The sequence below is a fragment of the Hypanus sabinus genome, chromosome 6 (genome assembly GCF_030144855.1).
Source record: "Hypanus sabinus isolate sHypSab1 chromosome 6, sHypSab1.hap1, whole genome shotgun sequence".
Taxonomy (NCBI): Eukaryota; Metazoa; Chordata; class Chondrichthyes; order Myliobatiformes; family Dasyatidae; genus Hypanus; species Hypanus sabinus.
The window spans coordinates 172,565,365-172,580,728 of NC_082711.1; the positions used below are offsets into that span (position 1 = coordinate 172,565,365).

Here is a 15,364-nt window from a genome sequence, read left to right on the forward strand (position 1 = left end):
TAATCTTGGGTGGACGATTGTTAACAGAGGCTCACAGACTGTACGGGCTATTCGATGTAACTTTCACAGCCTTCTGTTGAAACATTTAAAAGTCTTGCACTGTATGAATCACAGGTCATCATAAAGTACTTCACAACTGATACAGTTGACTAAAGATACCAATGGGACTCTCTCTCTCCAAATTATTCTGTAAAATTTGTTCTAAAGAGACTGTCAAAACTGTGCCAAAGTATTTGGCCTCTGTTTTCTTTGCTTTAGGCACAGTAACTACGCCCCACACATGGAAATGGTTAGAGATGGAAAAAAAGAGAGCTGCAGTTTATTCAAGTCTGCTCTAAATGTTAGAAACATTTGAAAACAAGGAAGCATTCTGTGAAAAGAGTGCCTAGACAGGTCTTACGCCGATTTTAATTAATTGCAGTGTTTTGGCATAGTTTGGGGTATTCTTCAGTGCCTGCGTTTAACCTTTGGGATTTATTTAGCCTACGGGGTCACCTCATACGGTGCGGCAGCTGTTACTTAAAAAATAAATCCAAGATAATTTGGGAAGTGAAGCATTTTCAGTTCTGCTTCATGCTGGACGGAGTGGAGCAATCTCTACCTTTCTCTGCTTAAGTGTAGTTTCTTCCCCCCTCCCAAAAAAAAAAGGCTTCTTTTCCTAATAGGGTTGCCGATAACTAGGATAAATGTTTAAAAAAGGTATAGTTATGTTTTTTTCATTTTGGTTTCTGCTGTGTGGCTTCTGTTTTACCAACACCATAGCAGTTCCTGCTCGTCTGGAGACTGGGTATGTGATACCCATTGAAATCAACACTCTGACCAGAGAGTTCAATGTCCCTGAGTTAGAGGAGGATGACTACACTGAACTTGAGGACTATGATGATGAAGAGGATACCTTTGGCTTTCCTGAGGATGCATTTGTAAATAAGGAACAATTTGCCACTCGTAAAACTTCAAATTCCATACGTAAAAAATTCAAGGGCAAGTCTCGGATCCAACGACTGGCTTTGGTCAACACTGATTTTGCCTTCAATTTCTACAGGGCCTTGCTGAAGTCCCAGTCAAGTGACAAGAACGTGGTCTTCTCTCCATTTGGACTCTCCAGTCTGATGGCGATGGTCATGGTGGGGGCTGGTAACAGGACCCAGCAGCAGATCTCCCGAGCTCTTGGCTTCGATCAGTTTGTCAATATCAGGCCAGGGACGGGTGACGAGGTCCTGCACGACGTCTTCCACAAGCTCATCCACAGGCTCTTCCGACATGACTTTGGATACACACTTAAAGATTTCTCTGGCATCTACGTCAGAGAAGGTCTGGAGATCAGGAAGACGTTCAAGGAGTGGCTAAGACAGTACTATGGGGTGCACGCACGCTCTGTGGATTTCTCGGAACCCCAACTTGTCACCAAATTCAACCAACTCATCTTAAGGGCCACCAAAGGGAAACTCCAGGCCGTGGTGGAGGACATTGACCCACAGACTGTAATGCTCGTCTTCCAGGCACTCCATTTCAAAGGTCAGTGCGCTGATACATGCCATTATCATAATGAGGCAATTTTATTTTTATATCACTAGACTAATGGTGCTTGCGTTTAATTATGCTCGAATGGCGCAGCAGTATTAAGCGAGAGGCAGATTCACAGTTGAGAGCAGGTCTCCGCACTTGTCATCCTCCACAGTTTAGCAAATGAGTGTATCACTGGGCTCATTACTGACGAACATCTGAGTGGAATGAAATTACTTGTGCAGTAAGATATGAACAAAATCTGCCACAAAAGGTGAACCTTTGTACATTTCAGTCTAAAATCACCAAAGTTGTCAATTATTGTCTGTGAACCTCTCCAGCTCTGCAAAATGAGCTCTTCCAAGAGTAGAGGCCATTTCCTACATCTAATAATTGTTGTAAGTTTTATATATATATATATATATATCTTTCATCAGTTTTATCTTCTGCCTCTTTGCACACCCTCTTAATCCAATCTTCCTTTCCCTTTCTGTGCGTGATTTTACATTGAGATCCCCGGGTCTAATTCACACTTGAATCTCAGCCCTCGTGCTGTTTCACCGTTCCAATTAGTGGCGCATTTACACAGCTACTTCACCCTGGTTACTGGCACCCCTGTTTCTCCCCGATGTAATTGCTTTGGCTCATATGTTCAGGAACCTGCCATGCAAATAAAAGCAAGAGATAAGGCGAGCATAATTAACGACGGCCACCGTTAGGTGACCTGGATAATTAATAAAGACCATCATCACTGTGACATATTGATCGGTTGTTGGATTCACAATAAGTATATTACACTGTGAGGAAGGTGACATCTCCAAATAAAAGGTGAAATGTCGAGCCACATGGTAAAACATGATGCTGTGCTGAAAAATTAATTACGTACCAATTAGAAGCCGGATCCTCCAACAGGACCAGTCTTGTCGTAGGGTTTAAAGGCTTGCGTGCCTCAATGATCTGGAGAGCTATGTTGGCTGGAGTCAGGGCTTTATGCTTTGACACTTGGTAGGGTCGCCCATACCAAACGGGTAAAGGGTAGAGGCCAGACTAATATTGGTCCACCAGTCCTCCGGGTTTGGGGGTTCAGCTCAGGGCCAACAATACTGACTGGTAAAGCAAAATTGTTACGGAAACAGTGATGAAGATTCCTTCTACATTGGAGTGCGATAGTTATTGTGTACAGTTCTGGTCACCGAATTATAGGAAAGATGTCAACAAAATAGAGAGAGCACAGAGGAGATTTACTAGAATGTTACCTGGTTAGTTACAGAGAAAGGTTGAACAAGTTAGGTCTTTATTCTTTGGAGTGTAGAAGGTTGAGGGGGGACTTGATAGAGGTATTTAAGATTATGAGGGGGATAGATGGAGTTGACATGGATAGGCTTTTTCCATTGAGAGTAGTGGAGATTCAAACAGGAAATGAGTTGAGAGTTAAGGGGCAAAAGTTTAGGGGTAACACGAGGGGGAACTTCTTTACTCAGAGAGTGGTAGCTGTGTGGAATGAGCTTCCAGTAGAAGTGGTAGAGGCAGGTTCGATGTTGTCATTTAAAAAAAATTGGATAGGTATATGGACAGGAAAAGAATGGAGGGTTATGGGCTGAGTGCAGGTAGGTGGGACTAGGTGAGAGTAAGCATTTGGCACGGACTAGACGGGCCGAGATGGTCTGTTTCCGTGCTGTAATTGTTATATGGTTAATCCTGAGTCTTCACCCGGGAATTGCACGACTGACGGTAGTAAAAGTCCACGAGGAAGCGACTGACATGCTGAAGGAAGGTCTGAGCACTGCCAGGGATGGACGACCTTCATTGCTGCCCTAAACACCAGTGACGTCATGAGCAGTTTTAAAAAAAGATGCCAGATATTTCACTTACCAGGCGAGAGAAAGGGAAAGGTGGGGGCACAGCAGAAATGATAAGAATTAGCTTTACTTGCCACACGTACCTCGAAGCATAGAGTGAGATGCGTCATTTGCATCAACGGCCAATACAGTCGGAGGATGTGCTGGGGGTAGCCCACAAGCGTCACCGACACAGTATGCAGCACACTTACTAACCCCAGCCCGTACGCCTTTGGAATATGGAAGGAAACTGGAGCACCCAGAGGAAATAGTGAAGTAGTAGCCACATTAAGTTGTTTAGCACTGAGGGGCTGATAAGAATTAGAGCGATGCCTGTCTGCTATCTTTTATTTTAAAGATTAAAGATTGGCTTTATTTTTCACCAGTATGTCGGGCCACTCTTTGAAGGCAGTGGTGAAATTGAACCAGGGTCGCTGGCACTGTAATAGTGTTACACTAAATGCTACGCTAACGTGCTGCCCCGGGCAGTAAGGGCAAATACAAGACGCCATAATTCTAAGGTAATTGGAGGAAAGTACAGGGGGATGGCAGAGGTCAGTTTTTTTCACACAGTGTTGAGCCCTTAAAAGGTCACAACATCAGTGCCCAAAGAGTCTGTACTGTTCTATGTTCTAAACTCACTCACTCCCTCAGTCCTATCCTTTTTATGCCCAATTTGCTTTCAAATTCCTCTTCCCTTTTCTGTCCCTTCTCTAACGCCAACCCCTCTAGCTTCCCACCACACTACATGCACCAACCACTTGTGGTCTCCAAAGCTAAGGCCAACCCCTATCACCCTCTCCGCAGCTCACAGCCCAAGGATAAACCCTGAGGCTGCTCTGAGAAACGTCTCATGGTGTTCTAATGTGTTGAAGGTGCTGTGTAAATTAAGATGTTATTAGCGTCCAGCAGGGAGGATGAAGTTTGGCTCATTGTGTCTTTCTAGACTGCGGGGGAAGTGTCTGGTTTACAACTTAGGGACAGCCTCTGTGTTTAACATTGGCTCAGAACAGCATAGTTTTTGACACTAGACTCATCTTTTCTTTTGTTCTGAGACACACCATCCACAGTCTATGTAACTAGAGAACTTACAAGCACAGTGTGATTAAAGAGAGGGGCCGCTAAACTGCACCAATTAAAGCCACGTGGTATTTCCAGAAACTTGGACACAGGAAGAGAGAACAAGGTGGCAATCAATTGAATCCATCTGTTTATAGAGCATATCAAAATCATGGAAAATTCCAGTCATAGCTTACTGTTGGAGAAGGTCCAAAATTCGCAGATGTTATTTCAATATACATTATACAGTACGTAACTGTATGTCCCTTCCTTTTCTTCTTCTCCCTCTTCTCTCTTTTATAGCCTCCTCTCTTTCTCCATTCCCCATTGTGGTTCCCCTCTCACCCTTTCCCTTCTCCTCACCTCCCTCCTTCCCTTTCTCCCATGGTCCACTCTCCTCTCCTATCAGATTCATTCTTCTTCAGCCCTTTACCTCTTCCACCTATCACCCCCCAGCTTCTTGGTTCATCATCATCACCTCCCCCACACACTCACCATCCCCCTCACTTGGCTTTACCTATCGCCCGCCAGCTTGTAGTCCTTCCTCTCTCCCATCTTCTTATTCTGGTTTCCTCTCCCCCTTCCTCTCCAGTCCTGATGAAGGGTCCCGGCCTGAAACCTTGACTGTTTATTCCCCTCCATGGATGCTGCCTGACCCGCTGAGTTACTCCAACAGTTTGAGTGTTGTCCCTCATCTGCAGAATGACTTGTGATTATAAATATATGTATGTACTGTCTGCGGTAAAATTTATGAGTCAGCAGCTTTGATTATTTTTCCTTCTTGCTATCCAACCACATTCTCTCCTCTCCTAAAGCCAATGAATCCTTCTGGGGCTTCACAGTTCATCCCGCACTCCAATTCTGCTACCTTAATTATGTGTCAGGCAACATGGTCGCCCCTCACCTCTGACACAGAATGATTATAGCTCCATAGCAACAGGCCCTTCAGCCCAACTGGCCCATGCTGACCAAGATTCTCACTTGGCTGCATTTGGTCCATGTCCCTCTAAACTTTTCCTAACTACAGAACTGGGCAAGAGTCTTATATACATGTACATAGCACAAGTGCCTAAGACTTCTGCACAGTACTGTATTTGTCAATGTGGGGCAGAGAGCGAGTTTGTAAATATGGCGGGAGCAAAGGATGTTGGGAATGGCGAAGATGGAGCTCATGGGAGGGGTGTGGGACGGGTGGCAGAAAACGAGTGCCAGGGGGCAGGGGGTGGCATTGGTGCAGACACACCCAACCCTGAGATGCCAGACAAGGTCACTTGATTCCAAACAATTATTTATGGATCATTACAGAATATCTCTCTGGTGCTTCCCACTCCCTCCCCTCTCTCTTCCCCTTTTCCCAACCATGATTCCCCTCTCCCTGCCCCCTTCCCACTCTCAGTCCACAATAGAGACCCATATCAGAATCAGGTTTATCATCACTCACATATGCCAAGAAATTTGGGGATTTTTTTGCAGCAGTACATAAAATGACTACAGTACAGTGCAAAAATCTTCAGCACCCTAGCTCTATATATGTGCCTAAGATTTTTGGACAATACTGTACATACCTGTCCAAGTGTATTTTAAACATCGTTAATGTACCTGTCTCACCCACTTCTTCTGGCAGCTCTTTCCATACAGGGATCATGCTCTTGGTGAAAAAGTTGTCTTGTTTCCTACACTATTACAGTGCCAGCAACTCAGCCACTACCTGTAAAGAGCTTGTACGTTCTCCCCATTACTGTGTGGGTTTCCTCCAGGAGTTATGGTTTCCTCCCACTGTCCAAAGGCACGTGGGTTAGTTGGTGAATCGGTCACATGAGTGTAATTGGGCAATGCGGGCTCATTGGGACAGAGGGCCTTTTACTTTGCTTTATTTCAAAATAAGAAAGTAAAAAGAAAGTAAAATAAATTTTTCCTGAAGGGTCTTGGCCCAAAACGTCGACTGTACTCTTTTCCATAGATGCTGCCAGGCCAGCTGAGTCCCTCCAGCATTTTGTGTGTGTGTGTTGCCTGATAGATCTCTCCCGTCTCACCTTAAAAATATGCTTTCTAGTTCTTGATTCCACAACCTTGGGAGAAAGACTGAGTACATTCACACACTCTATGCCCCTCATTGTGGGTTGAAAATACCTGTCGAGATTAGAAGCACTTAAGTTCTCTCATCTATTACTAAACACATCCATGTTCCAGAGGGGAGATCACCAAGAATTTTTCTTCTCCTTGAGGAACACAGTTAATTGTGATAATAAAGAGTTACTTGTGTTTAGCACAGACACAAGAGTTTCTGCTGATGATGGAAATCCAGAACAACACACACAAAATCTTGAAGGAACTCAGCAAGTCAGGCAGCATCTATGGAGATGAATGAACAGTCGACATTTCGGGCCAAGACCCTTCTTCAGGATTGGACAAGAACAGGCAAGATGCCAGAATGTGTCAGTTTAGTCCAGGCTTTGTCACCCACAGTCATTAGAATAACCTTTAGATCACCCGTGTTCCAGCCATCTTCATACGGTTTCTTTACCTGAATTCATAAGGTGACATTCTATGTAATACTAGTTCATTACATCAAAAAAGGCAAAATAGTCATAGCACAGACAGGGGATTCAGACTGACTGGTTTCTGTGACTGGTACCACAGGTCCTTACCCAGTTCTTCAAATAATCCAGTACTTTCTCTGTTAGAAGCTACACCACACTGTTCCTTTCTCTCACCCATATTTCTCCCACCCCTCCCCCTCTCTTTCTCCTTCTCCCTCTCTTTCCCTATCTCTCTCATTCTCTCTCTCCTTCTCTCTCCTCATCTCTTTCACATACTCTGTCTCTCCTGGCCTCTTTCATTCTCTTCCTCCTCTCTCTGCCTCTCTTTCTTTTTTTTTCTCTCTCCCTTCTCCCTGTCTTTCATTCTCTCTCCTGGTCTCTTCCACTCTCTTTCAGTCTCCCTCTCTCTCTTCTCTCTATCCCCCCACCTCTCTCTCTCTCTTTCTCTCTCTCACTCTCTCTCTCTTTCTCTCTCTCCTTTCCCCTCTCCCACTCTCTCCTCCTCTCCCGTCCTCTCTCCCACATTCTCTCTCCCCCCCTTCTCTTTACCCTCTCTGTCCATCCCTCTTCCTGTCACTCTCTCTCTTTTTCAAAGAGGAAGCCAGAGATTATATTAACCTTTTGCATTTTTTATGTATTATGTTCCATTTAATGTAAGTATTGTCATAACTTAGTTTGTACATGAAACTATTAAGAAGAACTGCAGCGAAACTTGTCCTAACAACAAAGTTATACACAGCTACAAATACACACAATGTAAATAAGCACTGTGTTTTAATTTGTCTAAGGATGGTGACAGAAGAGATAGTTTCCTATGTCATACAATGCAACTTCATTGTGGGAGCTTCGCCAGCAATCTCTTGCTGTTATGTATGTAAGTATGAGGTTCCCGTATCATACACATTTCCTGTTCGATTGCTTGCTTTACCAGAGATTTCACCTCAGGATGAGCAGCAGCCGAAGTAGTTGCATGCGGTCACCACCTCTGCTACTGCGGCTCTCAGCAGAGTTTCCAGGCGACATTTTAAAGAGATCGAAAATCCAAGATTTAAGAGGCAGGATACAGATTTCAAAGGGTGTGGCAACAGTGAACGTTGCTGAATTCTTGTATGGAAAGTTTCTTTTCAACAGCCATCTCACTAAAACAGCTTCTGTTTTAATTGGATATACCCTGGCAAAGTTCTCAGTCTTCTTTCCAAAGCACTGCAGAACACATTAGAGCCTCAAAGAGTTATACACACAGTGGCCACTTCTTTAGATACATTCTGTACCTAATAAAGTTACCACTGAGGGTACATCCGTTGTCTTCTGTTGTTGTAGCTATCCACTTCAAGGTTCAACATCTTGTGTATTCAGAGATGTTCTTCTGTACACCACTGTTGTACCGTGTGGTTATTTGAGTTACTGTCACCTTCCAGTTGGCTTGAACCGGTCTGGCCACTCTCCTCTGGCCCCCCTCATTAACATCTTCAGAACCGCCACTCACTGGATGTATTATTTTCACACAATTCTCTGTAAACTCTAGAGTCTGTAGTGCATGGAAATCCCAGGGGATCAGCAGTTTATGAGATACTCAAACCTCCCCATCTGGCACCAACAAACATTCCACTGTCAAGGACACAGATCAATTTCTCCCCCATTCAGATGTTTGGTCTGAACATCAGCTGAACCTCTTGATCACGTCTGCATGCTTTTATGCATTGAGTTGCTTCCACATGATTGACCACAAGACCATAAGACATAGGAGCAGAATTAGGCCAATCAGCCCATCAATCCTGATCCACTATTCTATCATAGCTGACTTATTATCCCCCTCAACCCCATTCTCCTGACCTGTAACCTTTGGCACCCTGACAAAACAGGAACCTATCAACCTCTGCTTTAAATATACTCAATGATTAAGTCTTCACACCCATCTGTGGCAATGAATTCAATATATTCACTGCCCTCTGGCTAAAGAAATTCATACTCATCTCTGTTCTAATCACAAGTCCCTTCATGTTGAGATTGTGCCCTCTCATCCTAGGCTAGCCAACTATTGGAAACATCCTCTCTACATTCACTTTATCTAGGCCTTTCAATATTCAACAGGTTTCAATGGAATCCCCTCATTCTTCTGAACTCCAATGAGTACAGGCCCAGAGCCATCAAAGACCTCATATGTTAACCCTTTTCATTCCCAGAATCATTCTCATTAACCTGCTTGGATCCTCTCCAATGCCAACTCATCGTTTCTCAGATAAGTGGCCCAAAACTGCTCACAATACTCCAAGTGTGGACTGACCAATGTCTTGCAAAACATCAGCTCTGCATCCTTGCTTTATATTCTAGTCCTCATGAAATGAATGCTAACATTCCATTTGCTTTCCTTATACCGATTCAACCTGCAAGGTAACTTTTAGGTACTCCTGCATGAGCCTCTTTGCACCTCTGATTTTTGAATTTTTTCCCCATTTAAAAAATAGTCTACACCTTTATTATTTCTCCCTATGTGCATGACTACTCATGACTACTCTACTTCCCTCCTGCCAGTCAGCCAATCTTCTAACATCATGGGCTTTAATCTTGTTAAGCAGTCTCATGTGTGGCACCTTGTTAAAGGCCTTCAGAAAATCCAAGTACACAACATCTACCGATTCTCCTTTGTCTATCCTGCTTATTGCTTCTTCAAAGAATTCCAACAGATTTGCCAAGCAAGATTTCTCCTTAAGGAAAACATGTTGACCTATTCATCAGGTGCCTCCAACTATCATGAAACCTCATCCTTAATAATGGACTCCAACATTTTCCCACTCACTGGCATGTGGCACAGGTAGCAATCTAAAGATTACTCCCCTGGATGTCTTGCTTTTCAGCTTTCTACCAACCTCCCTATATTCTCTCTTCAGGACCTCCTCCCATTTCCTACCCATGTCGTAGGTACCAATATGTAGCATGGCTTCTAGCTGTCCCTTCAGGAATGCCACTGACCCAGTCCCAGACATCCCTGACCCTGGCATCTGGGAGCAACATACCATTTGGGTGTCTCATTCCCATTTGCAGAATCTCCTATTTGCTCCTATAGCTATGGAATCCCCTACCACTACAATACTCCTCTTCTCCCCTCTTCCCTTCTGAGTCACAGATCCTGACTCAGTGCCAGAGGCTCCCTGGTAGGTGTAGAGTGCAGAGAAAAATTGTTTAACCCACTGTATCTGTGCTGGCTCTTTGACAGTCCCCTTCAATAGACTTCAGACCCTCCTGATTTCTGTGTAAAATAAGTAGAATGTGTTCCCTTTATCTGTTTATACTCAGTGACAACTTTATTAAGTACACCTGTGCGCCTGCTTATTAATGCAAATTCTAATCAGTCAATCATATGGCAACAACTCAATGCATAAAAGCAAGATACGATCAAGAGGTTCAGTTGTGCTGGGTGCCAACCGCCGTAAAACAAGGAGAGAGAGAGAGATTCAGTTGTTGTTCAGATCAAATATCAGAATGAGGAAGAAATATGATCTAAGTGACTTTGACTGTGGAACAATTGATGGTGCCAGATGGGGTGGTTTGAGTATCTCAGAAACTGCTGATCTCCTGTGAATTTCACGCACAACAGGCTCTAAGAGTTGACAGAAAATGGTGTGAAAAACAAAAAAAAAATCCAGTGAGCAGCAGTCCTGAGCACATTAACAAAAGCATATTGTTAATTAGTGAGTCAGCAGAGAATGGCCAGACTGGTTCAAGCTGATGGGAAGGCAACAGTAACTCAAATAACCGCATGTTACAACAGTGGCGTGCAGAAGAGCATCTCTGAATGCACGACTCATTGAACCTTCAAGCGGAAGGACTACAGCAGCAGAAGACCGCCCCAAATTCCACTCCCATACCTAATGAAGGTAGTGATTGAGCATAAAATTCCCTTTTGAACATCACTATTGAATCTGCTTCTACTAGTCCTTCCAGATCACTTCATGAAGCTGCACAAAATAAATGTCTCCCAATCTAATTATCTTCACTTTTATTTCTCTGGTCAGTGACACTCCCCACCACTCAAAACCAATCTTGATCTTGATCAAAATTAATATCACTGTGTGTTATGGAGGAGCCGGGCCACTGCACAGGATCGGAAAAAGCAGCAGAAGATTGCAAACTCAGCCAGCTCCTTCATGGGCACTAGCCTCCCCACCACCGATGGCACCTGCAAAAGGCAATGACTTAAAAAGGAGGCATTTGTCATGTAGGACCCCTATCACCCAGGAACTGCCCTCTTCTCATTACTACTATCAGAGAGGAGGTGCAGCAGCCCGAAGACACACACTCAATGTTTTAAGAAGAGCTTCTTCCCCTCCACCATAAGATTTCTGAATGGACAATGAACCAACCCACGAACACTACCCCACTACTTTTGATATCTTTGTGCACTACTTATTCAATTTGTATTTTAAAAATATATTTCATATTTCTTATTATAAGTTATGTATTGCACTACACTGCTGCTGAGAAACAATAAATTTCATGGCATTTGTCAGTGATAATAAGCAATGTGTTTCTGATTCTGATAATTTTATACAGTCCTAATCAATCTTCCGTTGACCTTCCCTGTTCTGAGGACGAGAACCTTGGCTTGTGCGATATCTCTCCCTCCTCATTCTAAGACTTAGGCTGGAATCCATGGTCCACTCATTGTTGTTAGCAACTTCCAAAACACGGTCCCACCCATTTTGCCTGCACATAAACATCGGAAGAAATTACTTCATGTCTGTGATCTGTGACAACAGCAATGAGAAATGTACCCATGTGATTGGAAACACAAGAATATTTCTGAAACTATTTATTTTTAAAATATATTGGCTTCAGTGGATGGAGCCAGACATGCAGATCAATAAAAAAGACATTTTATATCAAGGCTTCCCCAAAGTTCCAAAGTTCTTGACAGCTAATAAGGAACTTCAAAAGAGCAGTCACTGTTATAATGTAGAAAATGCAGCTGCTAACTGACACACAGCAGATGTCCTCAAACTGTAATTTAATTACTGGCCAACCTGTTTTAGTGGTATTGGTTGAGTCCTGATGTAGGGTCTCAGCCCTAAATGTGAACTGTTTAATTCCTCTCCGTAGATGCTGCCTGACCTACTGAGTTCTTACAGCATTTTGTGTGAGCTCTCCGCCTGTTGTGCCACTGGCATTCAAGGCAACAATGAAGGTCCTCCATCTCTGGTGATGCTCAGAGCTTTCTTCCTCATGTCAGTAGCTTCCTCTCGGTTTTCACTACTGTCAGTCATGCAAGTCCTGGATGGACACTCAGGAATACCATCACACTCAGATATAGAAGAAGTCTTCATTGCTGTTTCCATTACAATTTTGTTTGAGCAGTCAGGGCTGTTAGCCCTGAGCTGAACCCCTGAACCAGGAGGACCTGTGGAGCACTCATAGTCTGGCCTCTGCACTTTGACCTGTTCAGCCCTTTCAAGAGCCAAAGCACAAAGCCCTGACTCCAGGCAACACAGCTCTCCGGGTCGCTGAGGCACGCCAGCCTCCAAACCCTATGACAAGGTTGTGGTCCTCTTGGAGGATTTTGTGCATGTTGCTCTGGATTTCCAGCATCTGCAGAATCTCTTGTGTTTACATATTGAGAAACAGATGTGTTTTTATGACACAGGAGGTTAATTGGTCCATTGAGTCTCTACTGTCCATCAGAGAAATCCTAGTCATCCCATTCCTCCAACCTGTTTCCCTGTCTTGCAGTTTCCTACTGGAAACAGAACATGTAGGGTGGGGGTTGCCACCTCTTTGATGAAATAGTGATCAGAACCAAAATCAAGTTCATTGTCACTGATTGTAACTGTGAAAGGTGTTGTTTTGTGGCAGCAGCTGTAAGATTGGGGTTTGATTCACACTGCTGTCTGTAGGAGTTTGTACGTTCTCCCCATGACCGTATGGGATTCTTCCAGGTGCTCTGGTTTCCTCCCACAGTCCAAAGACAAGCGGGATAAGGTTAGTGAGTTTTGCACATTCTACGCTGTAAGGAGTATGTACAGGGTAGTGAGTTTGGGGCATTCTACGCTGTAAGGAGTATGTACAGGGTAGTGAGTTTGGGGCATTCTACGCTGTAAGGAGTATGTACAGGTTAGTGAGTTTGGGGCATTCTACATGAAGGAGTTTGTACAGGTTAGTGAGTTTTGGACATTCTACATGAACGAGTTTGTACAGGGTAGTGAGTTTGGGGCATCCTATGCTGGCGCCAGAGCATGGTGATATTTGCGGGCTGTCCCAAAAACCATCCTCACTGATCTGTTTGACTCAAATGACTCATTCCACTGTACGTTCTGGTCGCCTCACTACAGGAAGGATGTGGAAGCCATAGAAAGGTGCAGAGGAGATTTACAAGGATGTTGCCTGGATTGGGGAGAATGCCTTATGAGAATAGGTTGAGTGAACTCGGCCTTTTCTCCTTGGAGTGATGGAGGATGAGAGGTGACCTGATAGAGGTGTATAAGATTATGAGAGGCATTGATCATGTAGATAGTCAGAGGCTTTTTCCCAGGGCTGAAATGGTTGCCAGAAGAGGACATAGGTTTAAGGTGCTGGGGAGTAGGTACAGAGGAGATGTCAGGGGTAAGTTTTTTACTCAGAGAGTGGTGAGTGCGTGGAATGGGCTGCTGGCAACGGTGGTGGAGGCGGATACAATAGGGTCTTTTAAGAGACTTTTGGATAGGTACATGGAGCTTAGAAAAATAGAGGGCTATAGGTAAGCCTAGTAATTTCTAAGGTAGGGACATGTTTGGCACAATTTTGTGGGCCAAAGGGCCTGTATTGTGCTATAGGGTTTCTATGTTTCTATCATCACGAGGCAGACTGCAAGGCCAGGAGTCCATCTACAGCCTTCCGCAGGCTCCTACGGCCCTGTGCATTGGCGTCTCCACACCAGACAGTGATACATCCAGTCAGAATGTTTCATCTTTTACTGTCAAGGTCTGACCTTGCTTGAAGGCAGGAGTTTGCAACCTGGAGTCACCGGACCTCTTGCTTGATGGTATCAGTCTACGGCGGAGGAAAGGTTGGGAACACTGCTGTAAGGTCACTGTCTTCTGTGGTACTGGAGCAGCAGCTGATGTTGAAGATTTTGGGGAGGGTTAGGGAAGAACAACCTTCTGGATCAGTACCGGGAGATTCACCCTCTCCCCCCAGAGCTCGACATCCAGGTTTGTGTCACAACAGCTGATCCTGCTCAGATAGTGCTAGCTTCAAAGCTGTGAAGGAAACAATAGCGATTTCGAACTTCGATCTCTGCATTTGACCCTGACAGAATCTGGCCATTCGGCGTGTCTCATCCTATCACCCATCTGCCTATCTAAGGGTCCCTAATGTATCTAGCTCTACCACCACACTGGGAAAATGTTCCACACACTCATCACTCTATGTAAAAGCTCTTACCTCTGACATTGCCTCTATACATTCCTCCAAGCTCCTTAAAAATCATGGCCCCTTGTATTAGCCATTTCCACCCTGGGGAAATGTACCTGGCTGTCCACTCGATCTATGCCTCTTTTCATCTTGTACACCTCTATCAAGTCACCTCACATCGTCCATGTTTGGGATGTGGGAGGAACTCAAAGCATATGGGGGCAGCCATGCCCTCACAGAAAGAACCTGCAAACTCCACACAGACAGCGTCTGGTGAGGGCAGAAGCAAATCAACCATCTGTACCATTCCACTGCCTCAACGTGCTGGATGAATTGATTCAAAGAGAACCCCTCACCTGCAAATCTGTCAGGGTCATATACGGTGCTACCAGTGCGGCCTCCTTTATATTAGCAAGGCTAGACTCAGATTGGGGGACCACTTTGTCGAGCACCTTTGCACTATCTGCAACAAGCAGTATTTCCCGGTGGCCAACCACTTTAAGTCCAATCCTATTCCATTCTGATATGTCGGTCCATGGCCTCCTCTACTGACATGACCACTCTCAGGTTGGAGGAGAAACACCTCATATTCCATCTGGGTAGCCTCCAACCTGATGGCATGAGCATTGATTTCTCGAACTTCCAGTAAATTTTTCACCTTCCCCTTCCCTCTTCTTCAATTCCCCTCTCTGGCCCCTCTCTTATTAGAAAGGCTAGCTCTGTTATAGGAGTCCAACTGGACCCACTGGAGGCTGTGGTAGAACAAAGGACCCCATGGAAAATTCTGGACGATGTTTCTCGCCCTCTGTATGCCACCTTGAGGATGGAACACACTTAGTAATAGACTAAGACAACTGTGCTGCTCCAAAGAGTTCTATATGAGGTCATTCTTACCCTCAGCTATTAAGCTCTATAATGAGTCAAACTATAGCTGGGGAAGTGATTAACTTCTCTTGTTAGGCTGTTTGAGGTAACTTATTTTTTATTCTTTCTTACTTCTCTTCTAATATTTGTAAATTTGTGTATCTGTGCATTTGTAAT

At 44.4% G+C, this 15,364-nt stretch overlaps 1 protein-coding gene across 2 annotated transcripts in view; it reads left to right on the top strand.

The window, feature by feature from the left end:
* The window catches only part of LOC132396112 (heparin cofactor 2-like), a 62,824-nt gene that overhangs the window by 8,957 nt on the left and 38,503 nt on the right, over window positions 1–15,364 (top strand). Inside the window, exon 2 of one of the 2 annotated variants that reach the window (XM_059973577.1) lies at window positions 1,043–1,515. In XM_059973577.1, the coding sequence (XP_059829560.1) occupies window positions 1,043–1,515 (473 nt within the window). Of the gene's footprint in view, window positions 1–293; window positions 1,516–15,364 lie in introns of those variants that run through there. The other variant, XM_059973576.1, reaches the window with a different exon arrangement.